Below are 24,212 nucleotides of genomic sequence, written 5' to 3' on the forward strand. Positions count from 1 at the left end.
TTAGGACATTAATAAGTAGTACATATTTGTTAGAGTAAGAATATTATACTCTGATCCCAAGGTAACAGTGACCTTTGTGGAGGACGCATAGCGCCAGTTAAACAATGGTTCACTGTCACGGGTTACTTTTATTGGATGTTCTCTGTACGGAGTTCGACACAAGAATGGTACAACTCGTGCGGCTCGCCGTCTTATAAGGGTTGTCCCCACTACCGTACCTTGCACGTGTGTCGTAAACAAGTGCAGGTGTTGTTTGTTTGCTAGCCGCACGTGTTGTTTACAGTTAACATAATATTTAGATTTTCAATATTTCGCTGTCGCGCTATCACGGCCATACTGATAGGCAGCTCGTGCTCTGAGCTTGCGTTTATTCTGAAACAAGGGTATCTTTTAGTTCACTGTAGTAGCATATTCAATTTGTAACTAAGTATTTGTGCTGTTAAGTCAGTTGTTGTAAGTCTATATCGGTGCATCGACACGAGCCTACAATTGGCAAATTCAATAATAATCGTTTCATTCTTTAAATTGCATTGTTACGCCCAGTTGTAAGTCTATATCGTTCCATTGATACGATCTCACAAATTAAAAAATAATAGTTTCCTAGTCCGTTATTTGTTCAAAGATCGGATTAAAATGGGTGAAGATGTTAATCAACCAAATAGTTTTTACTTTTCGCCAGACTCAGAGGCTTAAATTTTATAAGCTTGTTCTGGTTGAAAGTTCAGTTGACAAACTCAGCGGCCAAAAATATAGCTTGTTTCAACAACATCACGGTGAAAGGGACGTTTGCCAAACTCAGAGGCTTTAGTTGCTTGGATTAGCAGCAGTTCCAGTCTCAGAAATATTCGATGACCTCAGAGGCTATTTTGTGGCTTGTTTTTGATATTTGTTGGTTGTTGCTTCTGGTGATTTTACTTTTCGCTAGACTCAGAGGCTTAAATTTTTATAAGCTTGTTCTGGCTGAAGGTTCAGTTGACAAACTCAGCGGCCGAAAATATAGCTTGTTTCAACAACATCATGGTGAAAGGGACGTTTGCCAAACTCAGAGGCTTTAGTTGCTTGGATTAGCAGCAGTTCCAGTCTCAGAAATATTCGATGAACTCAGAGGCTATTTTGTGGCTTGTTTTGACAAGTGACCTTTACAACCATTTTTTTTTTATTTCTTGAAAACTGCTATCACGGATCATTCTAAATTCAGGTTTGGTATTAATCTGAGATGTTCATGAGCTATTGTAGTATTTTTTTGGCCAGGACTTTGTATTTCGTATCGATCATTGCCAATAATTTTTACAATTTGATATGGCCCTAAATATTTAGGACCTAGCTTGTTATTAGACCATTGGGTATCTTTACAAAGCACAAAGTCTCCTGGATGAAATAATTTTACTTTAGCACATTTGGAATCGAAACGTTTCTTGCTTTCTGAAGATTGTTCGGTCATTCTGATAATCTATTAAAAGAAATGGCGGTTATCGGCAATCAAGCGCCAGCTTAGTATACAATATGCTGCCACGAAGTCACCACCACACGGCACACACGCGGCACGGCTGCCACTCTCAGACTGTGCCATGCTGTAACGCCTTCGCCGTTTGTCATTCACTCGTCGTCATGTAGCAGTGGTCACATGAAACAAAATAACTAGGTGTATTATCACATTCACATGACTCTTTCAATCGGTTTATAAAGATTATTTTATTAATGACGGTAGATTACAAATCACGTTGTAATTTAACGAAAGTTCATTTCTTTATTGCTTGGAGTGAGAAAATACAGCTTAAACCACGCAGCGTTAGCGTGTCTGCACCAATTCAAAACATTTTTAGACCAAAATACCAAGATTTGACGATGATGAAAACCGATTTGAAAACGCGGTTTGAATTATGATTGACACGTATTGCGGGAATATGTCTCGTCAATTTTGTTTTAAAATAAAGAGAAATAGTACTTTCCAAGTTAATTTGAAATCAATTTCCTCATTATTAAAAATTAAAATACACCCAGCAATGAAGTCAATAACAATAAAGTTCCAGTATGAAAACGACTCACCGTAACAATAGTATTCAAATGCAGGTAGGCACCATTATCCTCGATCCTGACTCCATCCACGATTATTATCTTATCAGGATAATACGAGTATTTGAAATTTAGTTTCATCCTTTGTGGCCGTCTTTTTCAATATAATGGGTGGGCAGCAGGACGATCCTCTACTTCTGATGTTAAAGTAAGAATATTATACTCTGATCCCAAGGTAACAGTGACCTTTGTGGAGGACGCATAGCGCCAGTTAAACAATGGTTCACTGTCACGGGTTACTTTTATTGGATGTTCTCTGTACGGAGTTCGACACAAGAATGGTACAACTCGTGCGACTCGCCGTCTTATAAGGGTTGTCCCCACTACCGTACCTTGCACGTGTGTCGTAAACAAGTGCAGGTGTTGTTTGTTTGCTAGCCGCACGTGTTGTTTACAGTTAACATAATATTTAGATTTTCAATATTTCGCTGTCGCGCTATCATATTTGTAGGTAATTAGAATAACACGACAAATGATTCAAATTATTGCCTTTAAAAGAGTTGTATTCATATAATACGAAGAGTATAGTGTAAAATATGTCATCGAAAAATGAAGTTAATTGAAATAACGTAATAGTAATATCAAACCTTGCTTGCAAAAACTACGTATTTATATTTACACCAAACCGTTACGCTAAAAGATTCGCAGAATAGGCAAGTAGCTGGAGTTACACCAAAAAGTAACGCTACAAGATTCGTGAAAGAACGAAGTAACTAGACGTACAACCATTGTCGTGTCGTATAATGTCGTGAAACATGTCAGTACGTTTACTTACGACTCGACCATCCTAAAAAACATTCGTGTAAAATCGACGTAAGTGTTATTATGACTTTACTATATCGTCGCTGGAAATTTCAATTGACGTAAGGGACAAATGACAGGTTTTCAGGAGAAACAAAAAACATTTCTTGATACTTAAAGTCTCATAACTTTCGTCATTCTAAACGTATTGAAACACGTTAAATACCATAATTCTTAGAATTTTCTTGTCTACCACTTAAAAATAGAATTACTTTAATAACTAGCAAAATAAGAAAGTTACTAACCCTTACGCCCTTGTGTTATTTAAAAAACTTCCCTTACAAATATTAGGTAAAAATTTTTTTTTGCATTTTTGGGTTGTAAAAGTCAGATTTTTTAATATTTTGTGTATTTTTGGGTTGTAAAGGTCAGTTTTTTAAATATTTTGGTAAAATATTGAAGTAAAGGTCTGTAAAAATTCACAACAATTGGTTAAAATCACTTATATTTATTGAAATTATAGTTGAATTTTACTTTGAGACATCTAAACACCATGTGCTTGAATATGTTTGCCGATTTTTAATAATAGGCAAATTAAAAAACACATACTTATTAAACATTTGTGTCATTTTAAACTTATTGTATCTAGTGTTGTTGAAATGCAGGTAAATTACCTATAGTCTTAGGTTATCAGATTGAGAACAACATACGACAGAATTGACAGAATCGCACTTCACAGACACATTTTTCTTTTTAGCTTTCGGCATCATTAAAAAGTATCGCCCCTTCGATTTGAATTCTAAACAAAACGTGTCCTACTCTGATGGCGCTTGAACACAACCACTGTGAACGCAACTGAGGAGCCGAGCCATTACCGTGGGTCGCGAACCCGCGAGCGGGTACGGGTAGGGAATGCCACAAGGCTCCGTCCTCTCCTTTACTATTTTCATGGTATACTAGTGACATTCCCAAATCCCCTAAGACCGAACTAGCTTTATTTGCGGATGATACAGCCATCTATTCTTCGGGCCGTGGTCGAGTTATGATGACCGGAATTCTCCAACGCGCGGCCTTGGGCAAGTGGTTTCGCAAATGGAGAATCGAGGTAAAACCGGAAAAAAGTGCAGCGGTGTACTTTTCAAAGGGCTATTATAACACGCCACGGTCACGCCGTTAACTTAAAGTCATCAAGATGTTTGGCAAGCCGATCCCTTGGGAGAAGCAAGTCAAATATCTCGGCGTAGTCTTAGATGGACGTCTTCCTTTCAAGGCCCATATCAAACGTGTGCGCGATCGCGCCGCGTGTGTAATGGGCCGTCTTCATTGTCTCCTTAACAAGCGTAGTAAATTGCATCCTTCCGATCATGACCTATGCAGGGGTAGTTTTTGCTCACGCGAGACCCTCTCAAATCCACTGCCTACAGGTAATACAAAATCGTTTCATGCGGAAAGCCACGGGAGCTCCGTAGTTCCTTCGAAATGAAAATCTGCACATTGACCTAAGTCTGCCAACCATTGCCGAATGGCTCAAATTAGCTTCAAAACTTTTTTCGATTCTGCTCCGCACCACCCAAATCCTTTGGTAGTTGCGGCTTCTGAATACATCCAGCTTAGGGACGGTACTGAAAAGTATCGGCGTCCGAAGGACGTAATATACGATCCCGACGACACGATTACTCTAGTCATAGTTGCAGCCAATCAGCTCGCGACTCCAAACACTTCAGGACCCCGATACCGACCCCACCGGCGTGGTCGACGACTTCCCTCAAGCAGCGCTTAATCGCTATCGACCCACTAGAGTCGATTAATTTCTTCAAATATTTTTCCTCTCAGACCTGACCTCAGCCCTGAGCCGAGGTTCGCGCCCAACTGGGCACCTTCAGACCTGTTCTCTTAAACGTTGTACCGGGTGAGAGCCTTCAGCGCTCGCCATTTTTCCGGCCAAGTAGTTAATGCCATCTGCGGCAAATCAACATAAGTCACGTCAAAAAAAGGGTGTGGAGGGGATTCGGTGCACGTACACGTGGGCGTAGGCATAAAATGTACGGCGAAAGAGTTGAGTAGTGTAATAAGGTCTTAAGCGAAGTTCTATCTTTGTTTATTTCTAAATGAAAGAATAATAATTAGTATACCAGTTTAGGTTGTATGGTAAATATAAAACTACAATATTTTTAAGACAGCGGACTCATTGCTAGTTACGTCGTGTTAATACGTGTAGACATAAATGACAAAATAAATAACCACAGTTACTTACGTCCCTATATCAATATTATTTGTTATAATTTCATGTTAGCTTTAGTGTCGTAAAAGACATTGTCATAATTTAAATAACTTTTTTATAAATCAAGACCCTTACATCACTTAAGTAAAAAAAAATTGTGCTATACGTCATACTTTCAAAATCTTGGGTCCTTTACGCCGTTTTATTCAAAAATATCAGAAAATTCAATCGTTAATAAAATAAAAAATATGAGAGCTATTGGTATTTCAAATGTATCAATCGATGGAGAAAAACAAGCTCTATCGAATAATGCAATAAAAAAAATTTGGCCAAATGTCCCTTACAGCAATTGAAATTTCCAGCGACGATATGGGAAAATTAGAAAAAAAAATCATGTATTTATACTTACTTTCTTATTATGGGGGAAAAATATTTTTATGAATGTTGCACAATTTCATTATTTTTGTAATATTTTCTTCATTTTTACTGATATCGTAATGAAAATTTGTGAGAAGGTGTATTCGTGTACGCTGAATTGAATGGTGCAATAAAAAAAAAATGTCGCTAGTCCACTTACTGCGTTTTTCCACGGGGGGTGCGATATGAATGTTACTTTGCGTGATAAAAAGAGAAACCGCTCCAGCCCCAGATCGCATGTAGATAACGAGTCATCGTCGTCGGTGAATCCAAGTTGTTCCAGTCTTGAGGTTATGTTTAAGTCGATGTTGGAAAGTTTCGAAAAGAGACAAACCGCGCGTCTAGATGCTATTGAAGCGCAAATTTCATTCATAAAAAATCAGAATGTTACCATCCAGACTACTAATACTGAAATAGAGAAATCTATCACCGATATATCAGCGCGGGTGGAAACTGTTCAAAACACTATTAAGCGGCTTGATGCGGACCGGAAACAGCTATTAATCGAAATTTCAAAAATCGATAGTAAATGTGATATTCTGGAGAAAGCGCTTCTGAAAACGAGTATCGAAATAAGAAATGTTCCAAAGGCCTCTAAAGAATCTAAAGAAGATCTATATCATCACTTTTTGAATTTGACTCAAAGACTACATCTGAAGGTTGAAACCGCGGATTGCAGGGATATTTATCGCCTCCCCAGTAAAAAAGAGAACCGTACATCCTCCATTGTTGTGGAATTCTCTAGCACCATCACTAAGGATGTAGTACTGCAAGCCGCCCGAAACAGATACAAAACCACTGCGAAATCACTTACTTCATCAGATCTCGGATTCGATGGACATGTTGAAATTATTAATATATCGGAATATCTTACATCCAAGGGAAGACGCTTACTTTACTTGGCCAAGGCACTCAAAACCGATCATGGCTTCAAGTATTGCTGGACTGCTGGCGGAAATATCTATCTTAGAAAAAGTGATGGACAAAATGCGATCCTAATAAAAAGCGAAGAACAGATACAGATGCTCAAGAAGGAACTGTGACTAGTATTTCAATCTCATTTTTTAAATGTTCTAATTAATATTTTCACACTATGTACAACATACACACTATATACACATACACACAAACTGTTGCATACACCCACACTTTACACACATACACACACACTGTTACATACACCCACATATAATTACACTTTCTACACCCAATCACTTACATTCATCACGCATGCCCTCTTAAACTTTTTATTCTTTGTCTCTCAAGATTCCGCTCACGCCTACATTTTAGATTCAAATTCGCGGATGTAAATATGTTAATTAATAATATCGATAACTTTAAAATTTCAGACGCTAAAACCTGTACAGCCGAGGATGTGTCCTCTGACTCTATTCTATCAAACCCACACAAAGTAATGAAAATACTTTGTCAGAATATTCGTAGCGTTCATAAGAATTTTGATGCTCTAACTGTTCTTTTTACTAGACTTAACTTTGAGCCCGACATCATAGTTCTTTCCGAATGCTTTTTAGCGTCTTCAAGTGAATCCATTCCGCCCATAGATAACTATTGTACTCATTTTACGACTGAGAACTATAACCGTAATGACGGTGTCATCATCTTTGTCAAGCGTTCAATCAAGTACTTTGTAATCGAGCCTGTCTTCCCGGAAACAAACTGCCTTGTAATAAAAATTGGCAAACACACAGCCATTTTAGGTATTTACCGACCCTACTGTTTCAAGCGTAATGTTCCAGAGTTTTTGACTTCGTTATGTAGTGTCCTTAACACTTTATCATCGTTCCAAAATATAATTATTGCAGGCGACATTAACATAGATATAACACCCAATAGTACTGAGGAATTCTCTGATGACTATCTACTTTTTCTTGCTACTCAGAAGATGTTACCCACGTATACATTTCCCACCAGAATCAATACTTGCCTGGATCATGTAATTTTGAAATCCAATAAAACCAGTAGCACTTTTGTAATTGAATCTCCCATAACGGATCACGTTGCTGTTCTATTCTGCATTGAGTTAAAAGCTCCAAAATGTCCTCCCGTCATCCTTAAGAAAATAGATTATCCATCTCTCAGACTCACAATGGAGTCCTTGGATTTTGGTCCTGTGTTAATGAGCAACGATCCAAACACTGCAGCTAGCCTACTCGTTACTTCACTTAGTAATGCGTTGGTCATGAACACCAGAACTTTAAGACCTCCCAGGCGATGTAAAATTCTTAAACCTTGGATCACTGTGGGTATGGTGAGATGCATGCGAAACAGGAATAGAATGCACATAAAATTAAGAGAAAATCCTAATAACCATATATTATGCATTACCTATAAGAGGTACAGAAATTTTTGTAATGGCATTCTAAAAAAAACTAGAAAATAAAAATAGGTAAAAAAACTTTTTAAGTTAAACGGTTTTATGTTAAACATACATTGCAATGTTTAAGCTAAATGTACTAAAAACCAAAAAATAATAACACATTCTAGCCCTACTTATCACACGTCCATCGTTGTCGGTTGAACAACTGCCTAATTATAGTGTAACATTACAAAACAAACATTTTAATCAACGATTGTAGACAATTGACGTGCCCCACGGTTTTATTTTAGTCTAGTCTATGCATATGTTTATAATTCCCACGACTGTATCTATTTTATTATTTTTTGGTTTTTAGTACATTTAGCTTAAACATTGCAATGTATGTTTAACATAAAACCGTTTAACTTAAAAAGTTTTTTTACCTATTTTTATTTTCTAGTTTTTAGTTTTTATTTCGCATTCTGTTTAATTCATTTAGTGCTTCATTATTGCAAGGTTTCGTGCCCGTTAGTTTATTGCAGTCCAACTCCTCTATACGTAGTCCCTGCAAAGATCTTACTATACTAAGAGCCACGTAGGCTTGACCTTCTTCAAACAGTTTCGCACCTAAGTATACGACTGCGTGATCCACAGTGCTGCCCTGCATTTTATGTATTGTAGAAGCCCATGATAGTATTAAAGGCAACATTCTTCTTTCAGCCGTCATCCCAGATTCAATTTCTAAATTTTAATCTTATTATTATACGCCATTTAGTGGCTGCGCCCATCTTAAATATTGAGGTTGTATAGTGCACTGTATTCTTCTTGTCAAGCCCTTTTATTTGATACCCATATTGGTGGGATTGATAAAAAATTGTTATAAGCCATTTGGTAGCGGCGGCCATCTTAGATTTCAATTTTGCATAGTAAATTGTATTCTACTTGTTGAGACCTTTCATTTGATACTCATGTTGATGGGATTGATAAAACCTAAGTTATCCGCCATTTTGTAGAGGCCGCCATCTTGGATTTTAATTTTGTATAGTACATTGTATTCTACTGGTTGAGCACTTTCATTTGATACCCATATTGATAGGATTGATAAAACCAACGTTATCCGCCATTTTGTAGCGGCCGCCATCTTGGATTTAATTTTTTTTAGTATATTGTATTCTGCTTGTTAAGCCCTTTCATTTGATACCCATATTGATGGGATTGATAAAACCTACGTTATCCGCCATTTTGTAGCGGCCGCCATCTTGGATTTAATTTTTTTTTAATATATTGTATTCTGCTTGTTGAGCCCTTTCATTTGATACCCATATTGATGGGATTGATAAAACCTACGTTATCCGACGGATTGATAAAACCTACGTTATCCGCCATTTTGTAGCGGCCGCCATCTTGGATTTAATTTTTTTTTAGTATATTGTATTCTGCTTGTTGAGCCCTTTCATTTGATACTCATATTGATGGGATTGATAAAACCTACGTTATCCGCCATTTTGTAGCGGCCGCCATCTTGGATTTATAATGATAATGAATTATTATAATTGTATTGTCACCAAAATCCAAAGTGTATACAAAATTTCAGATTAATCGGTTGACAGGAAGAGGGTGAAATTTGAATTACTAAATTTGACCCAAGAATAAATAAAACAAACGGGGTGAGCTAAATATAAAACCGTTTAATTTTGCATAGTAAATTGTATTCTACTTGTTGAGACCTTTCATTTGATACCCATGTTGATGGGATTGATAAAACCTAAGTTATCCGCCATTTTGTAGAGGCCGCCATCTTGGATTTTAATTTTATATAGTACATTGTATTCTACTGGTTGAGCACTTTCATTTGATACCCATATTGATAGGATTGATAAAACCTACGTTATCCGCCATTTTGTAGCGGCCGCCATCTTGGATTTATTATGATAATGAATAAACATAATTGTATTGTCACCAAAATCCAAAGTGTATACAAAATTTCAGATTAATCGGTTGACAGGAAGAGGGTGAAATTTGAATTACTAAATTTGACCCAAGAATAAAACAAACGGGGTGAGCTAAATAAAACCGTTTAAAAACTTAAACACGAGTTTCAAAAGAAGGAGTTAATGGAAGCTGGTTCCGACAGAAAGAGGCTCTGGAATGTTATTCAGAGTAGTACCAATATGGCTAAACATAAGGATACCGCTAGCAGCCTTCTTTCTTCTTCCAGTTGTCCTTTGGATGCGTTAAACAAGACTAATGAATACTTTGTTAGCGTTGGTAAATCGTTGGCTGAACGAATTCAGTGTAATACCTCTACTTACGACCCTGGTTTACAAACAAGCACCCCTTACTCATTTGTACTTTACGACACAGATCATGAAGAAATCGAAAAACTGATTCTATCCTTAAAAAGTAGCTGTGCAACCGGATGGGATGGTATATCGCCCAAGTTTCTTAAAGATTACTCTTATATACTAGTGCCTGTAATTGCCCATGTTTGTCATCATCATCATCAGCCGTATGACGCCCACTGCTGGGCATAGGCCTCCCCCAAGGATCTCCACGACGATCGGTCCTGCGCTGCCCGCATCCAGCGGCTTCCCGCGACCTTCACCAGATCGTCGGTCCACCTTGTAGCGGGCCTACCCACTGAGCGTCGTCCGACACGTGGTCGCCACTCCAGAACCTTTCCGCCCCATCGGCCATCGGTTCTCCTCGCTATGTGTCCTGCCCACTGCCACTTCAACTTTGCAATTCTCCGAGCTATGTCGGTGACTTTAGTTCTCCTGCGGATCTCCTCATTTCTGATTCGATCCAGCAGGGAAATACCGAGCATAGCTCTCTCCATTGCCCGCTGAGCGACACCGAGCCTCCTCACGAGACCCATAGTAAGCGGCCACGTCTCACTGCCGTAGGTCATCACTGGCAACACGCACTGGTCAAAGACTTTCGTCTTGAGACACTGAGGTATTCTGGACGAGAAGATATTCCGCAGCTTCCCGAACGCTGCCCATCCGAGTTGGATCCGACGAGAGATCTCTTTCTCGAAGTTGGACTTACCTAACTGGATTATTTGTCCTAGGTAAATGTACTGGTCTACAACTTCGAGTGTAACGTTCCCAACCTGAACTGGAGTGGGTGCGACATGGTCGTTGGCCATAATTTTTGTCTTTGCCATGTTCATGCTAAGACCCACTCGTTGGGATGCGTTACTGAGATGCTCGAGCATGGTGTTCAGGTCTTCCAGGGTCTCAGCCATTAGGACTATATCATCGGCAAATCGAAGGTGCGTCAGGTACTCGCCGTTGATGTTGATGCCAAATCCTTTCCAGTCCAGAAGCTTAAAAATATCCTCCAATGCAGCAGTGAACAGTTTCGGAGAGATGACATCTCCCTGTCTCACTCCTCGCTGCAGTTGGATCGGATTAGAGCTCTGGTTCTGTACTCGAACTGACATAGTGGCATTTTGGTAGAGGTCCCTTAGCACCTCGATGTACCTATGGTCCACTTGGCACCTCTGAAGAGACTGCAACACAGCCCAGGTCTCGATCGAATCAAAGGCTTTCTCATAGTCCACAAACGCCAAGCAAAGTGGCAAATTATACTCTTCGGTCTTCTGTATAACCTGCCGCAGCGTATGGATGTGGTCTATGGTGCTAAAGCCTTTTCGGAAACCGGCTTGTTCGGGAGGCTGGAAGTCGTCAAACCTGCAAGCGAGACGATTCGTAATGACCCTCGAAAACAACTTGTAGACATGGCTCAGAAGCGAGATAGGTCTGTAGTTCTTCAGTAGGGCTTTATCCCCTTTCTTGAAGAACAAGATCACCTCGCTTCCGCTCCATGCCCTCGGCGTTTTGCCCTGAAATATGACGGAATTGAAGAGCCTCTGGAGGACTTTAAGTATTGGCGTTCCGCCCGCTCTCAGAAGTTCTGCTGTGATTCCGTCATCTCCTGCCGCTTTGTTGTTTTTGAGTTGTTTGAGGGCCATCCTAATCTCGTACAGGCTGACGTCCGGGATATCTTCAGTGTAGTGTCGGGTAAGCTTGGCTCGAGGGTCTCGAGCCATGCTTTCGCCTGATGTTTTCGTGGAATATAGCTGTCTATAGAAACTCTCAATCTCTCTCAGGATTTCGGGAGTCGACGAAATGATTCTGCCGTCCTCAGTTTTCAGTCTCGCTAGTTGACTTTGCCCAATAGACAGATCTTTTGCGAACACCTTGGAGCCCTTGTTCCGCTCTATAGCCTCTTTAATACGTTTAGTATTAAATTGGCGAAGGTCGCTCGTCAAAGACTTCGAGATCTGTCTATTAAGTTGTCTATAACGTACGACATCCGCTGAGTCCTGCAGCCTCATTTCGTGTCTCTTATCCATGAGTTCGAGTGTGTGTGCGGAGAGTTTCTGCGTTTTGGTACGGCGGGTTCTAAAGTGTTTAGAACCTACCGTACGGACAGCATCCACCATCAGGTCGTTTATATCGTCCACGTCTGCGCAGTTCTCAAGGTACTCGAAGCGGTTTTGAAGCTCGAGCTGAAAGCGCTCGGGGTTTTGGATCTGGGCTGGCGCCGGTCGGAGCGTGGATTTTATCAGTCGCGATCTTTCTAGCTTGATATTGATATTCAATGTGCCTCTTACCATGCGGTGATCGCTTCCCGTCTTAACGGCATTGATCACAGAGACATCATTGAATATGTGCTTTTTCGTCGACATGATAAAATCGATCTCATTTTTATACCTGCCATTGGGACTTATCCAGGTCCATTTGCGGGTCGCGGGCTTCCTGAAGAAGGAGTTCATCATATAGAGGTTCTCCTTCTCCATAAAGTCCGCAAGCATCCCGCCTCTGGTGTTCCGGACCCCAAATCCAAATTGCCCCACTCTCAGCTCGTTACCGCAACGTTTCCCCAACTGTGCATTAAAGTCCCCCATCACAATCGTGTAGTGGCTTTTATGGCTATGCATGGCTTTAGAAATCTCCTCATACATAGTCTCCACTTCTTCATCATGGTGTCCCGAGGTCGGAGCGTATACCTGGATGACAGTCAGCGAATATCGCGATGATATTCTGAGTACCAGGTACGCTACCCTGCTCGAAACACTACCGATGGTCAACACGTTGTTGACTAGGGACTTGTGGACGATAAACCCGACACCACCCATGGACAGTTGTTCGCCCTCCCGGAAGTACAGCAAGTTACCGGAGCCCAGAGTTATCGTGTCCTCGCCCTTTCTTCGGACTTCAGACAACCCGATGACATCCCAGTGTAACTTGCTGATAGATTCTTCCAACTCGGTAAGCTTCTCGTCGGTCCTCAGTGTGCACGTGTTGTATGTTGCCAGGTACAGTCGTCGTTGGTGGTAGCCGAATCCAGCCCGGAGATTCTTCGCACCCCCTGCCCCGCCGTTACCGTAGCCGCTACCGTAGCCACGGACAACGGGGCTGCCGGGGACTGGGGGCCGTTTTTTATGTGTTGAGGTCATATTGGGGGGGGTTTGGACCATAAGCCCACCGCGCTGGTCCAGTGCGTGTTGGTGGGTCGCCAGAGCCTCTTTCGTTGAATAGCAGGATGTACCGCGTGCAGGCGAGGTTGGCTTGGGCTCCGAAAGGTGTCGTTTGGAGCCCCTTACATGCCCATGTTTGTAGACTTAGTATATCTAAAGGAGTTTTTCCTGACGTATTTAAGAAGGCAGTCGTCAAACCAATCTTCAAATCCGGTGACAGATCTTGTAACTCAAATTATCGCCCAATCTCTATTCTCCCGGCCCTATCTAAGATACTTGAACGCATAATGAATGGTAGACTTACTAAATACCTGGAAGATAACAATCTTTTGTCTTCCCAACAGTTTGGCTTCAGGAAAGCTAGGTCAACATCTGATGCGGTTGGTGAACTTGTCGACTTTGTTGTTGAGGGTCTCGATGCGGGTGATAAATGTATATCTATATTTTTAGATCTCGCAAAAGCGTTTGACTCTATTTCTATCCCATTACTTCTTCATAAACTGGAACGTCTAGGAATTAGAGGACTCCAGCTAAAACTTTTTGAAAGTTACCTAAGCAACCGAAGACAGGTTGTGAAGATTGATGATCTTGAGAGTGGTGATTTGCCGATCACTTACGGGGTACCCCAAGGAAGTATACTTGGTCCCAAATTATTTTTAATTTTCATCAACGATTTGTGCCAATTTCGGCTCACAAATGGCAAAATAATTTCATTTGCTGATGACACGGCTCTAATATTTCGCTCACCAACTTGGGAAGAGGTATACCAAACAGCCCAAATCGGTCTGAATGAAATTTTGTCCTGGCTACGTGTTAACCTTTTAACTATTAATACCGACAAGACCAAATACATGTCCTTTAAAATAAAAAACCTTGTTAAAGCTTCTGATGAATTCAATCTGATCGCGCACAACTGTTCAAATACTAATTCTAATTGCTTGTGTCCACCTTTGCAAAAAATAGACACTATTAAATACTTAGGTATTCATCTTGACCACAATCTAAACTTTAAAGTGCATATAAATACTTTATCTAAACGAGTAAGAAAACTTATTTATTTTTTCAAATGTCTCCGAAATATAGCTGACACTGAAGTTATTAGAATGGTGTATTTTGCAATCTGTCAATCAATCATCTCCTATTGTATCGTTGTTTGGGGAGGCACTCACAAAACGACCCTTAAAAGTGCAGAAATTGCTCAACGTGCGGTGTTGAAAGTTGCCTCCTTTCAGTCTTATTTCCACCCTACTACACAACTGTATGATGAATGGCAAGTCTTATCAGTCCGTAAATTATTTGTTCTTCAAGCAATTTTAAAGAAACATGCCCAAATAACCTTCGATCCTATGCATTTAACAAAAAGGCGATCTGATATTGTTTGTACCACTGAGCCGCATAAAACTAAATTTTCTCATAACTTCTATGGTTTTTTGGGCTCCCATTTGTACAATAAGTGTAATAAAGATAATAATATTTACCCATTAAATTACATTCGCTGTAAAAAAAGTGTAACTTCCTGGTTACTATCTATAAACTATGATGAAGTTGAATTACTTCTACAAACCTTGGTTTGACTCATCCAATGCAGTGGCTAGTGTACTTCATACCTTTCCGATCCCAAGTCCATACACGACGTAGGGCTGCATTGGTAACTTAAATCGCCCCTCCGCGCACATGCATTCGCTCACACACACTCACAGACACACACACATTCACACACGCACTCATGTTAACACAAACACACACACTCGCACACACACATATATACACACCCACACACAAACATACACACACACTTACTCACACTTACTTTAATATTTTACTTAAACTCTGATATTTTTTTTTATTAATATTCTTTTTTTTTCTTTCTTTTCGCGTTTATTGCTCAGTTTGCTAAACATAATTATTCTATGCAGAAACATACTCCCTAGTATCCATATTTTTTCTGGAGGTGGAGGCCTGGAGCCTATAGTACAGGGTAACCTAGTTTACGCTCCAGCCTCCACAAACATATGTTAAATAAGTCAAAATGTAACTTATTACTATTATGTTGTGGAGGTAATAAACGATTTTTTATTTTATTTTATTAGATGGCCTGCAAATACCCAATTCCTGCATCCGCCTGAACTCCTCCTTAACCTTATTGTAACTCTCGGGTGCTAATGGTCTAGTCCGCGCATACACAAGGGGTTCGGAGGTCTCAATATAATGACACACCGAATGAGGAGGCTTCTCCTTAAATGAAACTGGCTTAGTGATTTCAGGGAATTTTGCGAGTAAATCCGAATACGTATTATTACAGTCGATCGTGCTTAATGATGTTCCATTCCACAACACAATTGAGCCTAACACATCATAACACACAAATTAGTCGTTTGGTCCACAAGCTTTCGCCCACTCAGATCAACAAGCAATTTATGATGTAATAGAAGGTCAGCGCCAATAATGGGCTGCTTAACATCAGCTAGAATAAAAGTCCACGTATAATTACGCCGTAAACTTAAATCTAAGGTTAAGGTTTTGGTGCCGTATGTCTCGATGACTGTACCATTGGCCGCATATAGCTTATAATGCCACTTATCACTTTTATATTTATGCACTGTTGTCTTATCAACTGGTAACACGGATACATTTGCTCCCGTATCAATTAAAAATCTCATACCTGAATTCCGGTCACAAACTATAAGGCGGTTGTGGATAGTGCAGGGTCCCGCCGCCATCGGCTGCACCACATTTAGTTTCCCGTAGCTCCACGGTTACCGTTGTTCCAATTACACGGTTTTACGCATTTTTTTGCCTTCTCCCGGTATCGGAAATGGTAAAAACACAACCAATTTGCACTTTTTCTCTTGATACTCTGCGATCTGCCGTTACTTCCTGATCTATAATTTCGATTCTCTTGTCGCTGCTTCGGTCTACCACGTTCCAACTTTTCCAGCCTAACGCTGATCTTGGCTAATTCACCCAAAATCTGGTTCCCGTCGCCCTGTCCGGCGGTCGATGTCTCGGACGGCGTCGTCGATTTAATTTCCGCAATGTGCGCCAGTCCCGTACTCTCCATCACTTTATCCGCCACCGTCGCTAACGCATCCAGGTCCTTTGAAGGAGTCACCGCCAATATTGCTCGAACCGACGCTGGTAGGTGTGGCTGCCACAACAGTTTAAGCGTGTCATCTGGCACTTTATCTCTGGCTAGCTCACGCATCCGCCTTAGCAGCTGGGATGGACGCTGGTCTCCCAGCTCCATTTCTCCAATTAACTTTTGCACCTGTCTACTGGCAGACTCTTCGAACATAGTTAATAATCGCTCTTTCAGAGCTTATTTATCAGTGTCCGGAGGGTGGTCCAAAATATCTGACACCTGAGCTATGACCTCCTTGTCCAACTTGGTTATGACAAGATCATACTTCGATAAATCTGACAACTTCTGCTGATTTATCGTGGCTTCCATTCTCCGGAACCATGCCCGTGGCATGTCAGGCCAGAAGTCCGGGATTCTGGACGTCACCGTGATCTGCTCCAACATCGCCATAGGAACCGGTGGTGGTGTTGTAGGAACCGCTGATGGTGTTGGTGTTGGAGGATTCATGATGATGTCACTCCTTATTTCCGGCACGCCACGTGAGTTCTTGCTATATCGAAATCGCCAACGTGCACAAAAAGTTTCACTGCACTGATTTTACCAACAAAATGTTCCACGGGGTCACCACTTTAGAGTTAATATATTGATTGATCAATAGTCCAAATATCCAACTCTTTATCTCTAATCGAAGGTCCAGTAAATAAAACATGTAAATACGTCTGCACTGTATTTCAGTATAGCAAGAACTAACTATTACATACATTTTATTAAGACATATAATTATCGCTATATAGGTGATGGGCTATTGCAAGCGCGGTTACGTCACCGCATGCATTTGCTGTATACATACACATGTGTACCTACAAAGGCAATAGATGACATAATCCTTAGATCATTCAAATTAAGCCCTAAGAACTTGACAAATAAATTTTCCAACGATTTCAACACTAACGTAAAAAATGTTATGCACAACTGTAACGAACCGTTGCTGGATGAGAGATCGTATATTAACGCGCCCAATGTAACGTTAAAATTAAACAAAATTAGAGAAGAAATACTATATAAAATATTAATCAACCTAGATGATAAAAAAGCCCCGGCTACGACTAAATTCGCGCTAAACATATCAAATTAATTTCGAAACAAATAGCTCCTGTATTAATTAACACACTTCATTAACGCCTGTATAACAAAGTCGTTATATCCAAATGCGCTAAAAATTGGCATAATTCGCCATATACATAAAAAAGGAAGTTATACAGACACCAACAACTACAGGCCAATTACTATATTATCTTGTATAGACAAAATTATCGAGAAATACTTTGGGCGCGAGATAAACGATTTCGTATCATTAACGCGAAACAATTCGGTTTTCAAAGAGGGAAGAGTACTTCGCAATTGTTATCCATGATAACTGACGAGGTCAAATACCTGCTCCGTTCCGTCGTGGGTAACAAACACTTAAATGAAAGAAAACATTATTGGCCATTATGGTCGATTTTAGTAAGGCTGTGGCGATTTAACAATCCCACATGAAAAATATGGAATTCCAAATTTGACTTTTGTCTGGAATAACTGGAATTCCACTATTCAACATGTGCATTACATTTTATATTTGTTGATATAGATTAATAAATTAGAATTGTTAAAACAAACATATACATATATATACACTTCTCATCAAAAAAATCGAAACACCTTGCAAGTTTACGTTTTGTCAGGATTATCAGAAAAATGTGTACATTTAGGAATAAATGTTAAATGTCGTTTAATAGTGAGTAATATGAGCTTATCAAATCTTAATGTTAATGTTCTAAATTTAAATGAATTTTTCATAGGTTTCGTATTTTGTTAAATGAGTCATTTTTATTCCGTATGGAGTATAAAGGAAATGGATAAAACAACACACGTAAATGAAAAAAAAGCTAAAATACATTTATTTAATAACTTGTATTCCCTCCCCGAGCTCTAATTACTGCTTCCATACGGTTCTTCATCGATCGGATGAGAGTCACGATCACATGCTGTGGTATATTGTCCCATTCCTCTTGGATTGCATCTTGCAGCTGGCTAAGTGTTTCTGGGGCAGGATCTCTTGCTCCAATTCGTCTCTTTAATTCATCCCACAGATGTTCAATGGGATTCATGTCCGGGCTTCTTGCTGGCCATTCCATAATAGAGATATCGACTTCGTTAAGATAATCTCGTACGACGCCCGCGGTGTGAGCCCTAGCATTGTCGTGCATGAATATGAAGCCGTTGCCAATAAAATGTGCATAGGGCATCACATGAGGCTCGAGACACTCTTCGACGTACCGATGACAGTTTAGTGCAGGCAGACGTGGCCCAGACACGAAAGCAAGCTCTGTCTTACCGTCGGCGCTGATTCCTCCCCAAACCGTCCACGAACCGCCACCATAGCTGACCTTTTCTTCAATGCAGCATTGTGCATAGCGTTCTCCGTCTCTTCTGTAGACCTTGTTCCTTCCGTCGTTACCATACAGCATAATTTTACACTCATCAGAAAAGAGAACTTTGCTCCACTGTAGGTATGACCAATTTAGGTGCTCACGTGCAAAGTTAAGGCGCGCTCTTCGATGGTCTGCAGTTAATTTCGGCCCATTTGCTAGCTTATGCGGTACCAGTCCACGATCCTTCAACCTTCTTCTAATTGTAGAGTCACTTACAGCCACCCTTCGTACAACACGAAGCCGCTGCTGCAGTTGAAAAGCGTTAAGGCGTCGATTTCTTAAAGAAGTTGTTACAATAAATCGATCATCTCGCTCAGAAGTGACCCGATTCCTGCCAGATCCTGAACGGCGCGTGAACAAACCAGTCTCCCGATAACGTTTATAGACTCTATGAACAGATGACAGGCTTAGATGCAGTCTTGCAGCCACAACACGCTGACTAAGGCCAGAATCCAGCAATGCCACAACATGGGCGGCTTCTGTGGGCGAAGTATCCATACGTTTTAGAAAAAAAACCTTTTTTCAGACGTCCCAAAGTCACAGTATTGAAATAAAAAACAAAAAGTTTAAGGATAGGCGCCAATTTTTAGTTTTTAAACGCTAAATGTACTCCAACCCTAAACACACATTTGTCTCAAAACAGTGATTCATTTCGTTTATAAGATAAACAAATGAAATTCTAATTTTGAATTTAGAATTTTCGCTTATTACTGTAATGGCCAAACTGCCAACTATACATTTATGTATTTTTTTTCATCGTATGAATTCTTTTTTGTGTTAAATTCGGACAGAAACAATGAAAACGGAAGTGTTTCGATTTTTTTGATGAGAAGTGTATTATACAGTGTATAAATAGCAATAATAAAATGTATATAATAGTAGTTTTATATAATTAAACAATGGTGCCGATTCCGGCAGGCAAACTTAAATTTAAATTAGCTAAGATTACGGTTTAAATGTCAAAAACTGGATTTGTATTCTGGCGGCACATTTTAGTTGACGCCTAATCTTAAATTTAGGAATGACGTTTCTAAATTACTCAATTTAGGTTTAGGCGACAAAAAGCTATTCTAGCAAACATTAAATTTGACGTTAAACTCTTATTCTAAATTAATTTTATACGGTTTTCTAAACTTGCCGGATAAAATTAAACTTCTTAAAATTAAGTACATGAATCAGTTTTTCGGCACTTTTTGGGCGCTTTTTGTGAATTCCGGCCACTGATTTCACCTGCAGATCATGCGGAAGACCTTGCCACTCTCAAAATAGCTTAAATAGCGATAAAGAATCTTCTAAATATACGAATAGAAGGATCAACGAGAAATATTTGTTTTACGTCGTTTACCGCCCAAGACCAGTAAAAGAAAGAAGACGGCGAGGAGGCCCCATCGAAACAAAAGATTCTTAGTCGGTATGATGATCTCTGGCATGAGTATCATCTTCAAAGTTAATTCAAACATTTATCTAAGAGGACAATCTAATTGTCTCAATCTTAAACACTACTCGACCGTGTGGTGGATGCTTGAAACAATGCAATGCCAGTGATATTAACGATTAACGTGTAACATCAACACATACCTAGCTCTGTGTGTGTCAAAACTGTAATGACTCCTACCAGGCGCGCAGGCAGTGCAGGCTGCACTGCCTGCTTCTTCTTCTTATCCCTTTGACCTGAAGAACTTAAAATTACTACAAAAGTAATGTACCTATCTATGGAATGGAACTACAGAAGTACACTGAAGGAAGGCCTCCACAGTGTTATATTATGGACACTAGCTTTTGCCCGCGACTTCGTCCGCGTGGCGTGTTATATAAGAGAGAGATCTTTGTGTGTGTGGGAGTGCATACTTATGCAGTTTAGATTTTTTCATAAGTACATTTTTTTTTTCCCAATAACTCCCATTTTTCAAAATACAGCCAAAAATAAACTTTATATTTACTAAGGTATGCATGCATGGTAGATTGAATCAATTGATTGAATTGTTTTTTTTTAATTGATTGTTCATTGGGTTTTAATTTTAATACACACTTCCTCTCTTATGTGAAAGATACAGCATTTATTTGTTTGAAAGGTATCGTAAACTTTTATTTTAGTCTGTCTGTTCAACACTTCAAAACGGATCTGTTGTTTTTTATTCAGTGTATAACTTTTATTATATTTATTATATTGCATGCTATACTATATCATACTATACCTATCAAATTATTTTCCATTAGCATACACACATTTAACAATATTATTTGTTTCTTATATCCGCAAAAGGTGTCACCTCAACCAGGTAGGTTTAGTATATTGGATTGCGCACTGGTTCTCTGCATGGTTCTCCTTAAAGTTCTCCGTATTATTTTTGACAATTGATGTTACCTAAGAAGCATAAACATTTTAAAATCGGTCTGTACAATGCGCAATCTCTGAATACATGCGGTGATGAGTTTGTTGCTTTAGTTCAACAATATTCACCTGATATCCTCGCTATTAACGAATCTTGGCTGAGAACGGGCTGTGAAAAACTAGCACCTGCTATTCCATCCTATATCTTTAAAATGGTACCTCGACCCCAAAGCATGCGTAACGGCCGTGGTGGGGGATTAGCCTATTACATTCGGCAAGGTATTAATACTAGGATTATTAAGCACGATAACTCTTCTATTGAGCAATGGTGGCTCAGAACAAATATTAATGGTAGAAAAATAGCAATTGGCACGGCATATCGGCCAGAATGGGTAACTGTCGATGCTCTTCTGGATGTTTTATCGTGTACAATCTCCACTCTTGCGAACTTCGATAACATTATCTTATTGGGTGATTTTAACATTGATCAGCTGACCATTGCGGATAGTAAGTTTAAAAAGTTCCATAATTTTTTACAAGCCGTGAATCTAACCCAAATTGTAACGGAACCCACACATTTTACAGATCATAGCGCGACTCTTGTGGATGTTATATGTACTGATATAGAATACAAGCAGGTTGAGCTGTGCTACCCTTCTGGTTTACGTGGTCACGCTATGGTTTTTGCGTCTCTGAACATAAAGAAAGACAAATACGTGCCCAGATATATTACTAACAGGCCAATTAAGGACATAGACGTTAAAGTGTTTGATAAAGACTTGCAAACTTATGACTGGTTCTCTCTGAGTCATGTTCAATCAGTTGACGACATGTTAATACTTTTGTGCTAGACATATTCGATCGCCACGCTCCTAAAAAGGTGGTCTACTTGAAAAATAAACCAATCCCGTGGCTGACCGATAACACAAATTTAATTATGGATATGAAAAACAAAGCATTACAAAAATATCGTTCCACTCATCGTGACTGTGACAAACTATATTATAAACAGTTGCAAAAACAAATGGACATTATGTTTTTTAATGATAAACGTGCTTTTTTTAATCAGTCTATCAATTGTAATGCTGCAGACCCAAAGAGCCTGTGGAAGAATCTTAAAAAGAATATATTGCCCGATTCCTCAAATAAGGAAAGTCTTCCTGCGAAATTTTCTGACCCCAACGAGATAAATAAGCATTAATTGCAACTTCCCAACTGTGAAAATATCCCCGATACAGAATTTTCTTTTTTTAATTCTCATACTTTTGGTGCAGCCACCTTTTGTTTGAGTGAGGTGGATGAAAGTGATGTCACTAAGGCTATTTTGTCGATACAGTCTAATGCTCAGAGCTACGATGATATTAACACGGATATGGTGTTGATGACACTACCTTTTACTTTACCTTTTATCACGGCCATTATAAACAAATCAATCACTTCTGGGACATTTCCATCCATATGGAAAACTGCTCTCATTACACCGATCCCCAAGAATAGTAATGCAAACGAATTTAAAGACCTTAGACCGATTAGCATCTTACCTTTTCTCTCTAAGGTGCTTGAGAAAATTGTCTTCTGGCAACTGTCAAAATTTGTTAATGATAATAACATCCTACCTAGTAACCAATCTGGTTTCCGTAAGGGTTTTGGCACCAGTACTGCACTGTTGGATGTTATAGACAATGTTTTGGCAGCACAAGAAATAGGGCAGGCTACTCTGCTTACCTTATTAGATTTCTCACGAGCTTTTGACTCAATTAGTATTCCTCTGCTCATAAGCAAAATGTCCTATTACGGATTTGAAGCTACAACAATATCTTGGTTCTCCAGTTACTTAACCAATAGATTTCAATTAGTTCAAATACGTTTAGGCAACGGGAAGACTGTCCGCTCTCAAGTAGAACCTCTGAATAGAGGGGTGCCCCAAGGATCTATACTGGGCCCTCTTCTTTTTATTATTTATACTGCCGACATAACTAAGCACATCAAATACTGCAAATATCACATCTATGCAGATGATGTACAAGTATACATACATGTTGACCCGAATGACGTATCTCCTGCTTTAAACAATTTGAATGAAGACCTTAATAGTATAAGCCAATGGTCTGCTCACAATGCTTTATTACTTAATTCAAGTAAGTCTCATTTTATGATTTTAGGTTCCAAAAATCAGGTGGATAAAACAACTCAACAGAATCCCAGAGTAGAAGTTGTCGGTACTCCCATAGAGTGTGTTGCTAGGGCGCGAAATTTGGGTGTACTTATGGACAGTAAATTACGTTTTGAAGACCATGTACTAAGTGTTGTAAAGAATTGTATGTTTCGGTTAAAAATATTATATAAAATTCGTCCTTTCCTTAATGAAGAACTACGTTTGACGTTATGTGAATCACTAATTTTATCAAAATTAAACTATTGCGACGTAGTTATCGGTCCATGTCTTTTGTCTACTTCGAAGCGCGCCCTACAACGAGTACAAAATGCATGTATTAGATTTGTTAGGTTTTCTGTAATTTTGTGCGAATTTGTGTTGCCTTCATATGGCAACACTAGGAGAAAGGGTATAAAAAGGCGTGTTTGTCTTTCATTGGGGCTTTTTTTGATTCGAGCACGCATCGAAGGCAGACGTACCATTTTGAACACGTGTACACTTGTGTTTGAGCACGCGTGCGTTTTGGAAATTTGGAGTAAGTAACCAATATACTTATTATTTATTATTTCAATGGTTGTTTTATTTATAGAGCATGTACCTGAGGCAGCTTTATGTATATCCAGGTATCCGTATGTTAGATAATGATCATGTTACCGTGGTCTTACTACATTTCAGAAGTGGGACCGTATCCATATGTGTTAATCAGGATACACCGTTTTTGAGATATTTTACTTTGGAAATATATCTGTATAAATATATACATATAGGGTTATCTGAAGAATATTTACATGTTCCAATGTTTTCGAGTTCCAGATTATGCCTCTTGAAGACGAGATCGTTCCACGAAGACGAGCCGAGCCGAGCCGAGCCGAGCCGAGCCGAGCCGAGCCGAGCCGAGCCGAGCCGAGC

At 39.5% G+C, this 24,212-nt stretch overlaps 1 protein-coding gene across 1 annotated transcript; it reads right to left on the reverse strand.

Moving 5' to 3' along the window:
• Window positions 1-367: 367 nt before the first annotated feature.
• LOC126381472 (uncharacterized) lies at window positions 368-16,507 on the reverse strand. The gene is made up of 2 exons (XM_050030956.1): window positions 16,135-16,507; window positions 368-372 (listed from the first exon to the last, which is right to left on the reverse strand). Exons 1-2 carry the CDS (start codon window positions 16,505-16,507, stop codon window positions 368-370), a joined length of 378 nt encoding a protein of 125 aa, XP_049886913.1.
• Window positions 16,508-24,212: the final 7,705 nt, after the last annotated feature.

The sequence above is a fragment of the Pectinophora gossypiella genome, unplaced genomic scaffold (assembly GCF_024362695.1).
Source record: "Pectinophora gossypiella unplaced genomic scaffold, ilPecGoss1.1 Pgos_56, whole genome shotgun sequence".
Taxonomy (NCBI): Eukaryota; Metazoa; Arthropoda; class Insecta; order Lepidoptera; family Gelechiidae; genus Pectinophora; species Pectinophora gossypiella.

Bases quoted from the DNA above. Each gene is read 5' to 3' on its own strand.
- LOC126381472 (XM_050030956.1), bottom strand. From the start codon at position 16,507: ATGGAGCTGGGAGACCAGCGTCCATCCCAGCTGCTAAGGCGGATGCGT.